Here is a 20690-nt window from a genome sequence, read left to right as displayed (position 1 = left end):
TATGCGGGATCTTAGTTCCCCGACCAGGGATCGAACCTGTGCCCCCAGCAATGGAAGCACAGAGTTTTAACCACTGGACCGCCAGGGAAGTCCCTGTCAACTCTCTTCTGAACCAATCCTACCTTCCTTGTTAAGTCCATTATTTCCAGCGAAATGATATGGAGAAAGAAAAATGGGGGAAAAGAATAGTTCCAGCCCTACAGCACTTGCAATCTAACCAAGGGGGATAAACAATAAAGCAATTGACCAGTACAACCAATCAAAATGCAGGCAGTGCCCACACAGAGCTAAGAGCAAAGAACGACAGGTGAGAGGAAGACACTGCTCACCTGAGGAGATGAGGGGACACCAGGACAGAGGTGGCCTGAAGGCCGCGGAGAGAAGACAGGAAGACAGGAGCCAAGAGGGCTCATGGGGAAACGTGAGCAGACACGGTCGAGATCAGACCAGGTCTTCACCATGCCACAGTCATCCCACCTCTGTGCCTTCACCCCAAAGCTCAAATCCCGCCTCCTCCAGAGAGAGGAAAAAGATTTATTACGTGCCACTGTTCCTGCCTGTGTTCAAGCAAAACCAAATCAGATAGAAATGGTACATCTGACAATGCTGTATGTTCCCCCCACCAATTTCCCTGTAACTAGATACAGGTGCAATTCATTGGATCAGTTAGGTAGAATAAAGACACAAAACACAATATATCAGGGTCCGTGGCAGGCAGAATAATGACTCCCAAAGATGTCCACATCCTCATCCCTGGAATCTGTGGATATGTTACCTCATGTGGCACAAAGGACTTTCCTAATGAGATCAAGGTTAAGGACCTTGAGATGGGGGATTATGCTGGGTTCCCCAGGTGGGCCCAAGCGAATCACATGAATCTTTAGAAGCAGAAGAGGAAAGCAGAGGAGTGGGTCAGAGCTGTGGCACGAGGAGGATCTGACCCACCGCTGTTGGCTGTGAAGGTGAAAGAGGCAAGGAATGTGGGCAGCTTCTAGAAGCTGGGAACAGCCCTCAGCTGACAGCCAGCAGGAAAACAGGAACTGCATCCTACAACCAAACGAACTGAAATCTGCCAACAGCGAGAATGAGCAGGAAAAAGTCTCCCCAGAACCTTCAGGTGGAAACGTGGCTCCACCGACACCTTGATTTTAGTCCCCTGAGACCGTGTCTGACATACAGGACTGTAAGATAATAAATTTATGTTGTTTTAGGCCACTAAGTGGTGGTAATTTGTTATGCCAGCAACAGAAACCTAACACAGGCCCTATTTTTTTCCTCAAAGGGTAAAGGCCAAGATTATTTCTCAAAAGGGAACCCTCCTACACTGTTGGTGGGAATGTAAGTTGGTGCAGCCACTGTGGAGAACAGTATGGAGGTTCCTCAGGAAACTAAAAATAAAGTTGCTATATGATCAAGCAATCCCACTCCTGGGCATATATCCAGAGAAAACCATGATTCAAAAAGATACACGTGGACTTCCCTGGTGGCGCAGTGGTTAAGAATCCGCCTGCCAATGCAGGAAACACGAGTTTGATCCCTGGTCCGGGAAGATTCCACATGCCGCGGAGCAACTAAGCCCGTGCGCCACAACTACTGAGCCTACACTCTAGAGCCCGCAAGCCACAACTGCTGAAGCCCGCATGCCTAGAGCCCATGCTCCCCAACAAGAGAAGCCACCGCAATGAGAAGCCCGTGCACCACAACGAAGAGTAGCCCCTGCTCGTCACAATTAGAGAAAGCCCACATGCAGCAACGAAGATCCAACACAGCCAAAAAATAAAATGGATTCTTAAAAAGAAAAAAAAAGAAAAGATACATGCACCCCCATGTTCATAGCAGCACTGTTTACAATAGCCAAGACATGGAAACAACCTAAATGTCCGTTGGCAGATGAATGAATAAAGAAGATGTGGTGCATATATACACAATGGAATACTACTCAGCCATGAAGAAAGAACGAAATAATGCCATTTGCAGCAACATGGATGGACCTAGAGATTATCATACTAAGTGAAGTGTCAGACAGAGAAAGACAAAAATCATATGATGTCACTTATATGTGGAATCTAAAATACTACACAAACTTATCTACAAAACAGAAACAGACTCACAGACATAGAGAACAGACTTGTGGTTGCTGGGCGGGGGGGTGGGGAGGGATGGATTAGAAGTTTAGGTTGAGCAGATGCAAACTATTATGTATAGGAATGGATACAAAACAAGGTCCTACTGTATAGCAACAGGGAACTATATTCAATCTCCTGTGATAAACCATAATGGAAAAGCACATGAAAAAGAATGCATAGAAATGTATAACTGAATCACTTTGCTATACAGCAGAAATGAATACAACATTGTAAATCAACTACACGTCGATAAAATAAATTTTATAAAAAGATCGTTTCTCAAAAACACAGATTTCTCATAAATGTAGCAATTGGCAACTCTTGGAAGGAAAACTCATTTAAACAGTGATGAGCAGGGAAAATACTGTACAATCTCAACTTTACTACTAAGAAATAAAGCAAAAGAAAAACATTAAAGGATAAAAATCATCACTCATAAGGACCACTACTCTGTTCAACGCTGAAATCTCCTCCAAAATACTGATTACAAATAAGAGCTGGTTCCCCCGTGATGAGCAGTCAGCACCATCCATTCTATCCAGAGCAGTTTCCCCGCCACCCCTCCACCCAACCTCCACCGCCAATTCCCCTACAACTAGAATACATTCTTAAAGGGTAGGAGCTATGTTCCATAATCTCTTTATGTCCAGCTGCCATAGCAATTAACAAAGGGTTAGATACACCACAGTTATCCCATACATTGATGAAAATATCTATTAACTTCTGCTCTGGTTTCGAAGCACAATAAATTTCAGCTCCTCATTTACTGAGCACCTATCACTGGGCTGGGGACAAAAGAATATGCAAAAACAGCTGAGACACAATCCCTGTCCAAAGAGACCTTTCAAATACAAACAGCTGTAACACAAAGCAGAAGGAGTGCTAACAAAGATGCAGAAGTAATGTGTTTTCACATTAAGGGAGGATTGGGGCCTTTAGTCTAAGAAGGAGAGATCTTCAGAAGAAAGTGGTGGGCTTCAAGCCAGATATCAAAGTCCTAAATTTAACTGATGAAATAATTTTGAAGGATGTTGTCAAGCTGCTTCTATTTTTCAATGTTTTAAACGGTTGCAAGCAGCATTTACTTAGCAACCACTCTTATTCATTAAAGCAGGTTAGGGGACTTCCCCACTGGTCCAGCGGTAAACACCCTGCAATGCAGGGGATGCGGGTTTGATCCCTGGTTGGAGAACTAAGATCCCACATGCCGTGGCCACAACTACTGAGCTTGCGCACCTCAACTAGAGAGCCTGTGTGCCGCAGACTACAGAGCCCACGCGTTCTGGAACCCGCGTGCCACAACCAGAGAAGAGAAAACCCGCACGCCACAACTAGAGAGAAGCTCGCGTGCCACAACAAAAGATCCCGCATGCCTCAACAAAGATCTCGCGTGCCGCAACTAAGACCCGATGTGCCAAAATAAATAATTAAAAAAAAAAAAAAAAAGCAGGTTATCTACTAGGCAAAACGTCATTAACCTGGTTTGAGTCACATTATTTATATCAATTAGGTCTTACTTTAAAATATTCCGGGGCTTCCCTGGTGGCGCAGTGGTTGAGAATCTGCCTGCCAATGCAGGGGACACGGGTTCGAGCCCTGGTCTGGGAAGATCCCACATGCCGCGGAGCAACTGGGTCCGTGAGCCACAATTACTGAGCCTGCGTGTCTGGAGCCTGTGCTCCGCAACAATAAAGGTCGCAATAGTGAGAGGCCCGCGCACCGCGATGAAGAGTGGCCCCTGCTCGCCGCAACTAGAGAAAGCCCTCGCACAGAAACGACGACCCAACACAGTTAAAAATAAATAAATTAAAAAAAAAAAAAAAAATATTCCGAAGTTCAGACTAGCTGTCAATATAATAGGCATGGATTACACACTTTAATTGTTCTACCAAAAGCCACTCAGCTCATTAAAAAAAACATTTAAAAACTTTTTCCACTTCATGACTTTACACTTAATCTGGCCCTGGCCAAAGTAACCAAGGAATGCTTTGGGATTGATTTAGAGACTGCCTCTCCCGAGGAGGGCATGCTTAATTTTTATATCGTAAAAATCTTTTGTTTCTCAAATTCTTTTACTCAGTCAACATTTATTCAACATGTGTCTGAGGCAAAGCAAAGTACAATAATACTGTCAGGTGGAAGATATTTATGAGTGTCTGCAACAAATCAATCATTCAGCAAGTATGATCCTGAGCGTCTGTTATGCACCAAGCATTCTAGAAGAATTCGTGCTTTAGAAGACAGAGCCTCTGTCACCTCTCTGGGACTCTTAAAGTCCTGTGGGGAAAAACAACCTTGAAAAGGATGACTATAAAACACTGAAGAGTCACAAGACTATAGGGATCTTGAAAGTTTCTTTTCTTCCCCCACCAATGATGCCAAAAGTAAGGCATCTATTTCATCCATCATGCTAGAAAGATCAAATTACCCATTTTAAAATCCTCACTAAAGGATATACATATACATGTATAACTGATTCACTTTGCTGCACAGCAGAAACTAACACAACATTGTAAAGCAACTCTACTCCAATCAAAACTGAAAAAAAAAACTTCACTAAAATGTTTTGTTTCACAAACTCTCTTGACTAGCACATTCTGGTTTTTGCACATTTTTTGCAGGAGAGATTCGGGGCAGGCCAGGGGCTGTGCGTGGGTGCATTTAGAGACAGGAAGCATGTGTGGCCGAGCGAGAGAGAGGAAGGGAGTGTAAGCAACAAAAACCGTTTAGGGTAAAGGAACACAGGACATTCCTGAGTTTAGGACATAATTTGGAGAGTGACGTATGCCACTTTCCTCTAACCGAGAAGCATTTTTGGAGTGCCGACAGCTTTGAATTGAGGAATCAGTTACTAAAGAAATCATCAGCTTGTGTTCTGGGGGTCACCAAGGGAAGTCAGGGAAGTGATTTCATCAGCAGAGACAGCAGTTGGTCTCGCTTTCCTCCTTTATGGAATTATCCTTGCTTCCTCCCCTCTGGAGGTTTTCTAAGAACAGACATTCACCCTGGAGTTCCGGAGGCAACATGCTGTCCCAAGTTTACTGCACGATCTGGAACAGAACAAATCCAAATACGGAGGCCAAACAGAACATGTTCTTGCTGCCTAAAATCTCATTCCTGCCCAAGCAGACTACTACAGTGTTGGGAAATCTTCTTGTAAGAGAGTCAGTTTTTGAATCCATGAGGCTTACTCAACAAATTCAGCACATTCTCCCGGGGAAGATCCTGGGCCACAGGGAAACATCTGTCTATCCTCCCAACAGTCACTTATGCTATTTTTACCAGATGTTCTGAATCTGATCCAGTAACACACAGAGACGACTCAAAGGTAATTAATCCAACTCCCACAAATTGAACATCTTGCCAAAATGTGTACTTTGATCATTCTGAGGAGAGGATCATGTCTCACCAATTCAAGGAATACCAACATATTTAAGTCACTAAAATTATTGTATGTAATTTTCATTAATGTACCGGCAAGTTGGAAAAAATGAAATAGTGAAGAACAAAATGAAGAGCCTTTACACAAATCAAAATGGGACTGCATTTTCTGTCTTTTAAACTGGTGAAAATAAAAGTTTTGATGATACCAGCTGCTGGTGGGGGACTGGGGAAAAAGGTACTTTGTAACTGGTTGGGAAGAAAATAGACTAGCACCATATGTCTGGAGAACAATCTGACATCCTCTAGTAAAATAGAAAATGCACATGTACTTTGACTTAGCACTTCCATCACTGGGAACCCAATCTATAGATATGTCTACAAACATTCATCGAGATTACCAATAAGGATATTCACTGCAACATTTTTGAAAAGAAAAAAAACCAAAAAACGGAAATCAATAAATCATGGCATTATCACATGATAGAATACAAAAAAAAGAGGTAGATGAATAGATGCTGATATAAAAAAAAAAAATCTTTAGATTAAAAAAACAAGTTGCAGAGTAATGTACATACATACATTACTTTAAAGTCTGTTAAGGGCTTCCCTGGTGGCGCAGTGGTTGAGAGTCCGCCTGCCAATGCAGGGGACGCGGGTTCGAGCCCTGGTCTGGGAAGATCCCACATGCCGCGGAGCAACTCGGCCCGTGAGCCACAACTACTGAGCCTGCGCGTCTGGAGCCTGTGCTCCGCAACAAGAGAGGCCGCGATAGTGAGAGGCCCGCGCACCGCGATGAAGAGTGGCCCCCGCTTGCCACAACTAGAGAAAGCCCTCGCGCAGAAACGAAGACCCAACACAGCCATACCATACATACATACATACATAAATAAAAAGAATGTAAGCAGACAAGAATAGCATTAAAAAATAAAAAATAATTTAAAGTCTGTTAAGCTGAGCAGGAAATCATGGACTATATTCCTTTGTACTTGTCTTGTTTAAAAAGTAACACCTAACATGTTATTTCAAAAGAAATGAGAGGAAGAAAACTGTCATTTTCACAGGTATTTTGAGCACTATTATTAATTTCTAGAGAGACACAAGAAACTGTTAACAGTGGCACTTCAAGGCAATGGAACTTGGTGGGGAAAAAAGGCAGGATACCTGTCTGAACTGTTTGAATTTTTTTTTTAAAACCATGGGCGTACACTGTTTCCATAATCTAAAAAATACCGAAAAGTAAAATACAAAACAAGTAACACTATTAAAAACCAAGAAACAATAACCAACAAGGACCAACTATATAACACAGGGAACTATACTCAATATTTTATAATAAACTATAAGGGAAGAGAATCTGAAGAACATATATATACAACTGAAGATATACTATTATAACTGAATATATACATATATAACTGAATCACTGTGCTGAACACCTGAAAATAACACAATATTGTAACTCAACTATACTTCAATTTAAAAAAAAAAGACAAAAACTAAAGAAACATCAAAAAACAAAATAAAGGGCTTCCCTGGTGGTGCAGTCGTTGAGAATCTGCCTGCCAACGCAGGGGACACGGGTTCGAGCCCTGGTCTGGGAAGATCCCACATGCCGTGGAGCAACTGGGCCCGTGAGCCACAACTACTGAGCCTACGCGTCTGGAGCCTGTGCTCCGCAACAAGAGAGGCCGTGACAGTGAGAGGCCCGTGCACCGCGATGAAGAGTGGCCCCCGCTCGCCCCAACTAGAGAAAGCCCTCGCACAGAAACGAAGACCCAACACAGCAAAAATAAATAAATAAATAAATTAAGAAAACAAAAAACCAAAATAAAAAACCCAAGAAACATAAAGACTAGAGAAGGCTTCAAAGCTAACTCTTGGAATGAATAAACCTTTGAAAACCTTGAGAGCACAGGTAAAAGTGATTATCAGGCATTCAAAGCAAAGGTGAATGCACTCTGCCTATCTTCTTAGGAGACACCGAACGTCACCCTCGTCCTAGAGGTCGCAAGGACCCTGGGGGTGACTGAGCGCAAGAGTGTCAGAGCAGCTCCACTCACCTATTGTTTAAGGCTCCCCCAAGGTCACAGTCACAAGGTCGACATCCATCCAAGTCATTGCTTAAGCCCCAGTGCTCTGGCTGCAGAACAAAAGATTAAACATCTAAAGGGGGGTTCCTGTAATTACACAATAGACTCAGCAAGAGACAAGTTATGGCGTGTTTTGGATGTTCCACCAAACGTTTATCTGCACCGTGAAAGCAGAAAGCCTACAATAGGTATGAGTAGGAGTATTCTAGCATAAAGAACCCAAGCTCTGGGTCACTGGGGTCAGAGAGGGTTGCACATACCCACATGGTAACCCCAGATCAGAGCAGTTTCTTCGCCCTGCTAATAGCCTTCATCCAAGAATTAACGTGAGCTAGCAGCAAACATGCCAATTTTCTTCAATGGAATTACTCTGGCAGTGAGACAGTAATATGAAAGCAATCACAAAAATGTTTTAAAAGATATAAAATATAACTTTTAAAAATTACTCTCATAATTACTCCACCCAGAATCACTACAGTGAACTTTTTGGTCTATTTCCTTCCAGATTTTGTTTTTCTTGATGAACTTTTTCCCTAGTCAAGATACTACTCACATCCTGTGTTCTTTTATTTTTTTTTTCACACCAGCATAAGCATTTCCTCATGTTACCATCATTTTCAATGGCAACCAAATATCACACTGCATAGAAACACCCAAATTTATTTAACTATTTTCCCTACTGTTGCTTCCAAGTTATTTTTGTTATGATTAATAAAAGATGCAATGAGTCTTCTGGTGAATACATCTTTGTCCAATTTTCTGATTATTTCATTAGGATAGATTCCCAGAAGTGGGATTACTGGGTCAAAGGGGATGCACATTTCCACAGGCTATGGATACACATCTCCAAAACACTTTTCACAAAGTATGAACAAGTCTGTATTTCCGTCAGTAGCACACGAGTACCTGCCCCTCACTATGTCCTCACTTAATAGTCAGCATTCCTATTTTTTAAAAAAAACTTTTGTTAGTTTTGTCTGTAAAGATGGTACTTCACCGTGGTTTTATTTTGCAACTCTAACGGCGATGGTGAATATCTTGTCAAAATTATTCATTAGTGATTCCTCTTTTGTGAATTGTCTACTCGTGGCTTTTAATGTTAATATTTACATTAAAGGGTGATGGTAGAACCTACAACTGTGAAAATTGTTCTCTATTGAAACGTCATATTCACAAACCACCCCTCCCATGTAATTACGATTTACCTACCAGACACTGGTCACAATGCTGTCCTGTCACCAGACGCTTACAGTAGCAGTAACCAGTCTCAGAATCACAAGGATTCCTGCCAGGAATTGTTCCCAGAGGATTGCAAGTACAAGCTTCATTAAAGATAAAATGAAGTAAAGAAACACAAACCAAGTGAGTCTGTAGTAGTCGACTGGATTAAGAATTGCAAAGTAAAATGGGAATTACGTGCACATGAGAACTCCCAAACTTTTTGAACACATGTACTTACATTTACAACCAAATGGATCTTCAGTGCTTAAACCATAGAAGCCTTCTTTGCAGGTATCACAATGTTCTCCTTCCACGTGTAATTTACACCGACACTGACCAGCAATGAGACCGGCAGAAAAATCCGTGTAACTGTCACAGATTCCCTTGTTCTGAGAACCAGCTGGGTCACAGGTACATTCTAAGGAGAATGAGAAGCATCAGGTAACACAATGTGTGTGTATGTAGAAATACACATGTTCCCTTCATCCCTCCAAATGTCACAAAATAAGACTCAAAAAGGCTGGACTACTAAGTAAATTCCACCCCCGGCATCCTATACAGCAGCTAAAATGAGGCTGGATCTGAGTCCCAAGAGAAGGATGGTGACTACCAGACTATTCAAGCTGAAAGCTGACCTAAACAGGCCCCCCCCCCGTGCCCTTTCCCCACATACGTTCACAGAGATTAGGATCCCGGATGTCTCTCTCCGGGTGCTGGTAGTAAAACGGTTTGCACTGCTCACAGTTGCGCCCCATCGTGTTGTGCTGACAGCCATCACACACCCCTCCGCTGACGTTGCCAGTGGCCAAGTAGACCGCCATGTCGAAGTGGCAAGAGCTGGAATGTTCGTTGCAGTTACATTCTGCGAGACAAGACCGACGGCAGGAAAAGCCTTTTCAATCTACTTACCGGGGGAGGATGGGGTTGGTCGGAAGGAAGCTCATTTTGGATACTGGGGACGAAGTTCAGGCAAAATGGCAATTAACAAGAAGGCGCTGGCGGTGAAAAGGACGCATCTGCTTACGACATCAGTGTAAATCCTAAGCCATGCTGGAAACCTTCCGAGTGTGACCTTTATGAAATAACCTCACTTGCCCTCTTTGGAAGAGAATGGGTTATAAAAAGTTGAAAAGTTCTGGGGGAAGTCCCCTTGGAGGCTCACTCACAGGAAGGCCACACTGCACGGAAAAGCGTTTGGGTCATGCTCAGGGTGGGACGGGAATACATCCCTCCAGAGGGGTTTCTAGGCGATATGTTCCTGGGGAAGCCTGTCTGGGCGGCCAGCTTTGAGGAACATGGTATGAAGGCCGGATTCCCTTGCTCCTCATTCACACCACCACAGCGGGCCAGGTTCTGTTAATCAGACCCATTAACAGCCATCCAGCTGGCCTTCTTGGGTCATTCTGTCCCTCCTCTAGCCCATTCGGCAGAGTCCTCTTGGTCCAACCCAGCTTTAACCATCTCTCTCTCTCACGCTCAACAACCCCCATCAACGACTCTTGTCTTCTCACAATGAAGCTTCTCTCACTGGGGCCCTCACGGGGCTCCACACACTGGCCTTATCCGTCCTGTAGGGAGGGACTGTGTCGTCGTGCCCTGGATACCTTGGTTTAATTAAACCCCAGAATCATGAATTAAACCCTGGTGTCGTGAGAATGTCCTTAGAGCCTTGTGTTTTGTGTTCTCCTTATCTGAACTCCCTTCCACCTCCCCCCCCCGCCCCCCTGCGCTTTCTTCTCTTTACCTAAACAATCCTAACTATCAGTTAAGGGCCAGCTGGTCGTCCTTACTAACAAAACCTTGCCCACTCCAGCCCTCACTGTTTTCTGAGCTCCTAGAACAGTCCTCAGTGGGGGCAGAGACAGCACGCCTCACAGGGATGATAGTCTATCAGAATCACTGTGTGTGTGGAGAAGGGTGGTGGTATTTCAAACTCCCCCTCTGCCCAGAGAATAGCACCGGGAGGGATGGGTGGATGGGTGGATGGAAAGATGCCACACGCTGCGCTGGGCTGGCACAGAAACAAGGCTGACAAATACTCCATCTCTTTTAGACCTTATTGATGCACCACACGATTGTTTTCATTCACCGTTCGCTCATGGTCATCTTGCCTTAAAAACAGGTACAATTGGGGCTTCCCTGGTGGCGCAGTGGTTGAGAATCTGCCTGCCAATGCAGGGGACACGGGTTCGAGCCCTGGTCTGGGAAGATCCCACATGCCGCGGAGCAACTGGGCCCGTGAGCCACAACTACTGAGCCTGCGCGTCTGGAGCCTGTGCTCCGCAACAAGAGAGGCTGCGACAGTGAGAGGCCCGCGCACCGCGATGAAGAGTGGCCCCCGCTTGCCGCAACTAGAGGAAGCCCTCACAGAAACGAAAACCCAACAGAGCCAAAAATAAATTAAAAAAAAAAAAAGAGTACTGTTTTAAAAAAAAAAAAAAAAACAGGTACAATGTCAGGGATGGCATCTCTGTCTTCTACTAAATCTGCCAAACACATAGGTGCTGGTCAAATACTAATTGATTAATTTAATAGACTGGAGAGTGGCTTCCTAGGATTATCAGGGTGAGGCTGGGAAAAGGGTAGTAACTTTTCTTCCTTTTGCAGACCAGTGTACCGTTACAGCATCTCTACTCCGAAAATGGATACCGGGGTCTGAATTGATTCAGAACGTCCTTTTGCCTGAGACTTACTTTTACAGGCGTTGCTGTTTCGACCTTCGGCGGGTCTCCAAGGTAAATCATGGTAGAAATCCATGCACTGTTCACAGTTTAAGCCCTTGGTGTTATGCCTGCACATGCAGTGCCCGTGAACCTTGAAAGTTACGAAAACAGAAAAAAGCAAAGGAAGAGATATACTAACGGCCAGACCTTTCCCACAATCAATGGAAAATATCAACCCCTTCTGATACTAATCCTCATCTGTAGCGCACCACAATGAGGGTTTCTTTGTTTTTATTTTGTCCCTTCCCCCCAGTGAGTCCTGTCTTATTGATGGCCGTAATTCCCAACTCTAGGAACAGTTCCTGCTATATATAATGGGTACTCGATAAATATTCTTATTGAAGTATTGATGAGAAAAACACAGAAGAACAAAAGCAGTCACTTAAAAATTTTTTTAAAAAACAAACTAGTTACTTAACAGTTAAAAAAAATCTATTATAATAGAAATCAACAAAAGTTACAATGAGGAACTAAATGTGTACACACCACCAGGAACCAACTCAATTTACTGCAAGCTTTACCCCATGCCATACAAAAGACAGGTTTTCTCTGCTTGCTTTGTTTGGTTTTTGACTTCCGGCTCAGCACTTAAAAATGTTTTTTCAACCCAAAATGAGATTTTAAGAATTAATCAGTTACCACATTTACATTTTTAAGGAAAGAAATATAAAATGTCAGAAAAAGATACAGATTATTTTGCTTCAGGAAGGGACCACGATGTGCTCTTTTACACCACACCACCAGTCACACTTGAGCCCCTGAGGCACATAAATGATAAATCAATTCTTTCCGTCTAGCAAATATGCACGTACATGGATCCCTCACCTTAACACTAGTTTCTACAGGATGGAATTCAGAAACAGGACAGACAGGTCCACCCTGAACCCACCTTGACAAGAGTGCAGTTAGCAGAAGACTAAATTCCTCTCGTTACAAGGTGGTTTTACGTAGCCTGAAAACCAGTCCCAAAGTCCATACCACAGGACCCTACGGCATCTGAATCAACAGTACAACGTACTGTGAGACGCAAGATAGTGACATGACTACATGAGGTTAGCTACACGCAGCATTTGTTACTCTGAGAAGTAAATATCATCTACCTGGCATTCTCTGAAACATGGAGCAAAAAGATTAGAAGGACATATTCTCCCTTCAGGCTCTGTTAAAAATTCAACTTTATCTGTGCAATAAAGGTTCTATATAGAGTAAAGGGAAGGCAGAAGTTTTAGACTGTTGAATACAAGTCAGTCCTGCACCTTCACCTTCTTAGATGAGGACTAACAATTTTTGAAAAGGCCAACATCAACTAAGCAAGGCACACCTTTCGTCAAGAAGCGAGGCCCACAGCCCAGTGGAGGCCCCAGTGCAGAGCCAAGTGGGATTTATCCCGGGGATGCAAGGATTCTTCAGTATATGCAAATCAATCAATGTAATACACCATCTTAACAAACTGAAGAATAAAAACCATATGGTCATCTCAATAGATGCAGAAAAAGCTTCTGACAAAATTCAACACCCATTTATGATAAAAACTCTCCAGAAAGTGGGCAGACAGGGAACCTACCTCAACATAATAAAGGCCATATACGACAAACCCACAGCAAACATCATTCTCAATGGTGAAAAACTGAAAGCACTTCCTCTAAGATCAGGAACAAGACAAGGATGTCCACTCTCACCACTATTATTCAACATAGTTTTGGAAGTCCTAGCCACGGCAATCAGAGAAGAAAAAGAAATAAAAGGAATACAAATTGGAAAAGAAGAAGTAAAATTGTCACTGTTTGCAGATGACATGATACTATACATAGAGAATCCTAAAGATGCCACCAGAAAACTACTAGAGCTAAACAATGAATTTGGTAAAGTTGCAGGATACAAAATTAATGCACAGAAATCTCTTGCATTCCTATATACTAATGATGAAAAATCTGAAACAGAAATTAAGGAAACACTGCTATTTACCACTGCAACAAAAAGAATAAAATACCTAGGAATAAACCTACCTAGGGAGACAAAAGACTATAAAAAAAGATGATACCAACAGATGGAGAGATACACCATGTTCTTGGATTGGAAGAATCAATATTATGAAAATGACTATACTACCCAAAGCAATCTACAGATTCAATGCAATCCCTATCAAACTACCAATGGCATTTTTCACAGAACTAGAACAAAAAATTTCACAATTTGTATGAAAACACAGAAGACCCCGAATAGCCAAAGCAATCTTGAGAAAGAAAAACAGAGCTGGAGGAATCAGGCTCCCTGACTTCAGACTATACTACAAATCTACAGTAATCAAGACAGTATGGTACTGGCACAAAAACAGAAACATAGATCAATGGAACAGGAGAGAAAGCGCAGAGATAAACCCACGCACCTATGGTCAATTAATCTATGACAAAGGAGGCAAGGATATACAATGGAGAAAAGACAGCCTCTTCAATAGTGGTGCTGGGAAAAGTGGACAGCTACATGTAAAAGACTGAAATTAGAATACTCCCTAACACCATACACAAAAATAAACTCAAAATGGATTACAGACCTAAATGTAAGGCTAGACACTATAAAACTCTTAGAGGAAAACATAGGAAGAACACTCTTTGACATAAATCACAGCAAGGTCTTTTTTGATCCACCTCCTAGAGTAATGGAAATAAAAACAAAAATAAACAAATGGGACCCAATGAAACTTAAAAGCTTTTGCAAAGCAAAGTAAACTACAAACAAGAGGAAAAGACAACCCTCAGAATGGGAGAAAACATTTGCAAACGAATCAATGGACAAAAGATTAATCTCCAAAATATATAAACAGCTCATGCAGCTCAATATTAAAAAAATAAACAAGCCAATCAAAAAATGGGCAGAAGACCTAAATAGACATTTCTCCAAAGAAGACATACAGACGGCCACGAAGTACATGAAAAGATGCTCAACATCACTAATTATTAGAGAAATGCAAATCAAAACTACAATGAGGTATCACCTCACACCAGTTAGAATGGGCATCATCAGAAAATGTACAAACAACAAATGATGGAGAGGGTGTGGAGGAAAGGGAACCCTCTTGCACTGTTAGTGGGAATGTAAATGGATACAGCCACTATGGAGAACAGTATGGAGATTCCTTAAAAAACTAAAAATAGTATTACCATATGACCCAGCAATCCCACTACTGGGCATATACGCAGAGAAAACCATAATTCAAAAAGACAAATGCACCCCAATGTTCATAGCAGTACTATTTACAATAGCCAGGTCATGGAAGCAACCTAAATGCCCATTGACAGACGAATAGATAAAGAAGATGTGGTACATATATACAATGGAATATTACTCAGCCATAAAAAGGAACAAAATTGGGTCATTTCTAGAGACATGGATGGATATAGAGACTGTCCTACAGAGTGAAGTAAGTCAGAAAGAGAAAAACAAATATCGTACATTAACGCATTATAGGTGGAACCTAGAAAAATGGTACAGATGAACCGGTTTGCAGGGCAGAAATTGAGACACAGATGTAGAGAACAAATGTAGGGACACCAAGGGGGGAAAGTGACGGGAGGTGGTGGTGGTGGTGTGATGAATTGGGAGATTGGGATTGACATGTATACACTGATGTGCATAAAACGGATGACAAATAAGAACCTGCTGTATAAAAAAATAAATAAAATAAAATACAAAAATTCAAAAAAAAAAATAAAAATATTTATTTAATTAAAAAAAAAAAAAAAAAAGGAAGCAAGGCCCACAGTCCAGTGGAGGCCCTGGTGCAGTCAGGAGAGCGAGATTTCAATTCGCATCTGCCATGTACTTACTTAAGGCCCTTTGGCAAATTACTTAAACTCTGGTCTCTTCTAACAAGAATTAACAATTCACTTAGAAACTGGTAAAATATCCTAACGTTACCCATTTGGCAAGTTACCCAAGTCCCCTATTTTTAAAATTACATAATTTGAAAACACAGCATAAAAGTGGAAAAAGAATGAAACTAGAAGGTCAAGAAACAAAGTCCATTTGACTCCTAAATGGTGTCCCGTGGTTCTAGGTTCAAATTTCCAGGTTCTCTGGCCTGGGGTCAATTTATGCCTTCTGGCATGCAGGCTGGAATGCTTGTGGTTTTTAATATTCCCTCAAGTAAAGGAAGATGTGACTGTCATGTAGAAAACTCTTTAATCCTTACTGACTAAAGTATCTACTGTAGCAGCAGCCCACAGGGACAATTTCCAAAAATTCGGTGTCTACGAAATGAGTATTCTTTACATTCTCGTAGTCCAAGAAAATCAGCAAACAGAAAAGGAAAAAGAAAAAAAATCAACCATTGGAATGATACAAAGGACTAAATAGCAGTCTGGAAAAATAAGACCCCAAATAAAAAGGCTTAAGGTAATACTACTAGCTTCCATCTGCTTTTTAGAATCACCCGTATGAAGGAGGAAGCTGCCTGGAACGTGTACTTACCATTCCTTCTCCTTCTGCGTGGAATCCATCCACCGGGGCACACTCGCTGGCGTGGCCATAGCAGAAGCAGTTTCCTCGAATCACCATGTCGTAAACCGCGTAATAGTACTTTTCTCTGATTTCCATTCTGGAATCCAAAAGGTTATCTCCCAAAGTATGTAGTTTCACAAACTTGATTCTCAAGTTGGTGATTTTTAAGAGATCTATGAAGGTCACCAAGAATATGAAAAGTTTGATCAAAGAAGCAAGACTTCCTTTGCAATTAGACAACTTGGTTTTTTTCTCTTTATAGAAAGGCATGACAAATAAAAATGGCTTAAGCTTACCCCCCCCCCCTTGCATGATCTAGATGCACGTAATGATAAAGGTTAACATAATGTGACAGTCTCTCGAAGAAAGGTTATTCCCTTCTCATCAGTTTAACAAGAACATATGTTCTGTGATGGATTTGTTGGCAGACTGATGTCTCAGGAAGAAGTGTGGAGGCGGAGAAATTTTAAAATGCGGTTGCATGATTGCCGGAAGCCACTGAACACACAGTAATCTAAACTATTGCAATACCATCTGGTTCCCACAGCAATTAGTCTCAAAATCAGAAAATTCCATTCAGGTGGGAAAGAGCTTATCAAACCACTCCAATTCTCATTATTATTATAAGATAGTTAGAGACATGTTTGTGTTTATCTTTGGAGAGGAAAATGCTATCTGAAATTTCCCACCATTTAGGTGAAGTCCAAGTTACTAAAATCGATTTAACACGATAGAATAACCACAATCCAGGGCCTGACTTTTCAACCAAGTTTGGAAGCATCATTACAATCTACAACTTTCTGGGTCTTAGTTTTACAGTTTACCAATATAATTACCAATATAATACAGTGGCGTGAAGATAAAGGAGCTTAGTATTGGGATGTTGAGGCAAATTATTTTTTCCTAAATAGAAGTTACTTCTAGACCAATGTCTCTTATTTGATCTTCCTTTTCCTGGGTCTATAGGCCTATGCTTATTACAGAAGCGGGGCTGTCAATTACATTCTCTAATAACTTGATAAACCAAGAGTCATTCAATCTTCAATCTTCTTCCATCAGTGTTTTCATTAATCACTAAGTGGCTCTTGCTGAAGTGGACCCCAAAAGATTGATTAGTCCACCCGTCCTCCCCTTTTAGCTCTGTAGCCTAAAATTGCTCCTAAGCTTTACGTTCATTTCTGCTGATAGATTCTTAAAATTTACAACACGGGACAACGTGGCATTGGCCCAATGCATCAGATACTTTCAAAGCCCACATACAATTTAAAATACTTATAATATATGCATAGCTTACAATGAAGACTATAGAAATAGCTGTGGGTTGAAAGAGAAAGCCCATGAGTCCATGCATTCAACTTAGGCTCTTTGTAAAATCAAAAACTAAACAGAGAAACTGTGGTACTACTTCAATGAACGGAATTTCTGAATGCCAACATTTCCTCCTGCACAATATGAGCACAAGCGCCTATTGACAAGAGGCCAAACAACAAACTTGAAGAGCAGCTGGAGTATTTAGAAGCCCTTGAGTGATCTCTGTGGAAGCCCTCAGCAGAGCAAATAAGCTCCCTCGCTCTCTCCTGCCATATTTAACGACAGCTAAGTCTCGTATTGACTGCTGTTATAAGAGGCACAATCACTTTTGAAGTGAGTTTCGGAGGCCTCAACAATAGGGACAACTAAAGAGATACTGTTCCCTTGATTACAAAGTAAATCCAAAGCATGATCTGTTACAGTGGATGCTTCTTTAATATAGGAATAGGTTTTCTGACGCCATTTAACAGCCAAAGACAATAGAATTATAATGGCAGCACATTCTCCAAGTCCCACAAATTTCACCCAAAAGGAACAGACCGTGAGTCCTTTTACGGACCCAGGAGGTGTTGGTCATGGAGACTGTGTGGACATTTCTCGCAACTGGATTTTGAGAGCGGGGAGGGCAGGCCTCCCAGAGCTCACTCAGAAATGGCACAGGGCTGGATATACCATTAAATATTTGTTTGATATCACACTAAGCGAAGTAAGTCAGACAGAGAAAGACAAATGTGTCATATGATATCGCTTATATGTGGAATCTAATTTTAAAAAATGATACAAATGAATTTATTTACAAAACAGAAAGACTTACAGATATCCAAAACAAACTTATGCTCACCAAAGGGGAAACATGGCGGCGGGTGGGGGAGGGATAAATCAGGAGCTTGGGATGAACACACACACTACTATATGCAAGACAGATAACCAGCAAGGACCTACTGGATAGCACGGGGAACTCAACTCAATATTCTGGGATAACCTATATGAGAAAACAGTCTGAAAAATAACAGATATATGTACATGTGTAACTGAATCACTTTGCTGTACACCTAAAACTAACACAACATTGTAAATCAACTATATTCCAATAAAATTTTAAAAAATAAAATAAAACTTTAAAATAAATAAATATTTGTTTGACAACAGAATGACTGAGTAAATTACAGACCAGACACGGTCTGGGCCATATGTAAACTTAAGTGGGGAAACAGCACTTTTCTGGCAATATTCCCTGGACTCCTTCCATTCTACTCTCCCCTGCTGTGAGCCGGGAAGTGCCACGGGGCTTTGGTTCAAAGGAGGGCCATGCTCCGCTGAGAAAGACCAGCAAAACCTCACCCCATCTCTGCTCAACTGACTGCACCTCAGTAGCTGGAGAGGGGGCCTTATCCTCACTCTGAGGTGCAGGACCCGGTCTACAGAAGGCCTGAGTGACAGCTGATGGCAGTGACGACACCAACAGTGGCAGCAGCTTCACGGACCCAACATTTTCTATGCGTTGGGCACCTTGGTGAGTCATTTATATATGTTAGTCATTTTCCGTCCACAACAATCAATATGACTATCTCCATTTACAGATGAAAAAGTAGAAGCTAAAAAAAAGTTGTAAGTAAATGACTTGCCCAAGGTCACAGAGCTCTAATATGCTGGAGCTGGGACTTAAACCCAGCTGTGTCGGACTCCAAAGCCCATTCTGCCTACCAAGAAGATCAAAATGTATTTGTGTAAAGACATGAGCCTGGTTGCTGGATGCTGGAAAGCACTCTGATCTAAGAATCATAACACGTGCGCTCAGGATCTCTCATTAAACAGCCCCGTCACTTTATGCATGTGAGTCCAACTCTGAGCCTCAGCGGACTCACCTGTGAAATGCAACTGCAACCCTCACCTTAATGAGCACATTGAATATGGCTGAGACCTCAAATTTTCCCCCAGGATTCTTTCTTCTCTTCTTCTTTTGACAATAAGAGCCCTAGCCAAGAGTTTGAGAGCGCACACAGCCACCAGCTAGAGCATCTCACATCTCCTGCGGTGTAGCCAGGGGACTAATTTTGGCCAATGGGGTGTGAACGGATGTGACGTATGCCTTCAGGTCGCTTGCTCTTTACTTGTCCCCTCCCACAGGCTGGGACAAGGATAGGGTGGGGTTGATCCAGGTCTAACCATGTGGATACAGACTGCAAGACAGAGGGAACCTGGGAACCTGGGTGACCTAATGGCTACGCTTGCCAGATCTGGCAATAATAATACAAGGTGCTCAGTAAATTTGAATTTCAGATAAACAATTAATCATTGCAGTAGCAATATGTCCCAAATATCACATGGTTATACTAACCACAAATATTGCATGGAATAGGCTCGTACCAGTCACAAATATCACATGGGATACAGTTATCCTAAAAAAATGATTTGTTATTTATCTGAAAATTCATACTGAACCGGGTGTCATCCTGTATTTTATCTGGTAAGCCTGCTTGCGGCAAGTGAATGGTACTTTATCTGTAAATCTCCCTCGGTGATTTCGTAAAAGAGAAGTCAACTTTTTTGAGACACTGCATTTTTGGGGACACCTTGTTACAATGGCCTAATCTGTACCTTTATATACATAATTATATATATGTATGCATAATATATGATATATATCATATACGCGATATATATATATACACACACGTCATATATATGTGATACTGAGCAATAAATAAAGTATTATGACCAGCACAATGGTTTGGGGTCTTATGACACAAACCTTTTACTCTTATCAAAATGTGTTCCCCTTCAGTGAGGACTGATAACTGCCAATTTCAAGAGCATTGCAAAGAAAGAAAGAAATGAAGAGGGTGGAATTAGCACTTGATATTTAGATTCTGGGTAGCAGTGCTCTGGGTAAGCATTCTCCCATGATTGCTGTTCTTCATCAAAGCTTTTATTTGAAAACAAGCTTACTCTGTATCCTTGGACTGTACGGATCTTCTATTCTGAAAGCAGGATCTAAAGCACGAAAAATCACCTAAAAATAGATATAAGAGGAATTGGTGTTTTTGCAATGATCAAAAACTAGATTTGAAAGTAGAATGGAAAACAAAAAGAACAAACAAACCTCTCCTTCCGTTGAGGGTTCAATGTCAGAATATCGGGAATCACAAATTATATCATCGACTTTTTTCATGGGGCCGGTGGAAATGCCGGGAAACGAGCTCTCACAATCATAGGCAAAGTATCTGTATACACCCCAGGTTTTTCCAAAGTCGGACGATCGTTCTATCAGCATAGCGGCTGGACGGAATGTCTAAAGGCAAGGTGGAAGAGACTCATTGGACGTTTTTACTGGTAAT

At 41.8% G+C, this 20690-nt stretch overlaps 1 protein-coding gene across 1 annotated transcript in view; it reads right to left on the bottom strand.

Moving 5' to 3' along the window:
* LAMB1 (laminin subunit beta 1) overlaps positions 1-20690 on the bottom strand; it is a 75716-nt gene that overhangs the window by 40541 nt on the left and 14485 nt on the right. Inside the window, exons 6-13 of the mRNA XM_082399701.1 lie at positions 20456-20644; positions 20302-20365; positions 16012-16214; positions 11515-11635; positions 9495-9683; positions 9060-9239; positions 8810-8922; positions 7571-7650 (exon numbers count right to left, since the gene is read on the bottom strand). Of these exons, the coding sequence (XP_082255827.1) occupies positions 7571-7650; positions 8810-8922; positions 9060-9239; positions 9495-9683; positions 11515-11635; positions 16012-16214; positions 20302-20365; positions 20456-20644 (1139 nt within the window). The remainder of the gene's footprint in view (positions 1-7570; positions 7651-8809; positions 8923-9059; positions 9240-9494; positions 9684-11514; positions 11636-16011; positions 16215-20301; positions 20366-20455; positions 20645-20690) is intronic.

This window comes from Balaenoptera borealis (assembly GCF_965194805.1).
Source record: "Balaenoptera borealis genome assembly, chromosome: 7".
Classification (NCBI taxonomy): Eukaryota; Metazoa; Chordata; class Mammalia; order Artiodactyla; family Balaenopteridae; genus Balaenoptera; species Balaenoptera borealis.
This window is presented reverse-complemented; position numbering and strand designations above follow the sequence as displayed.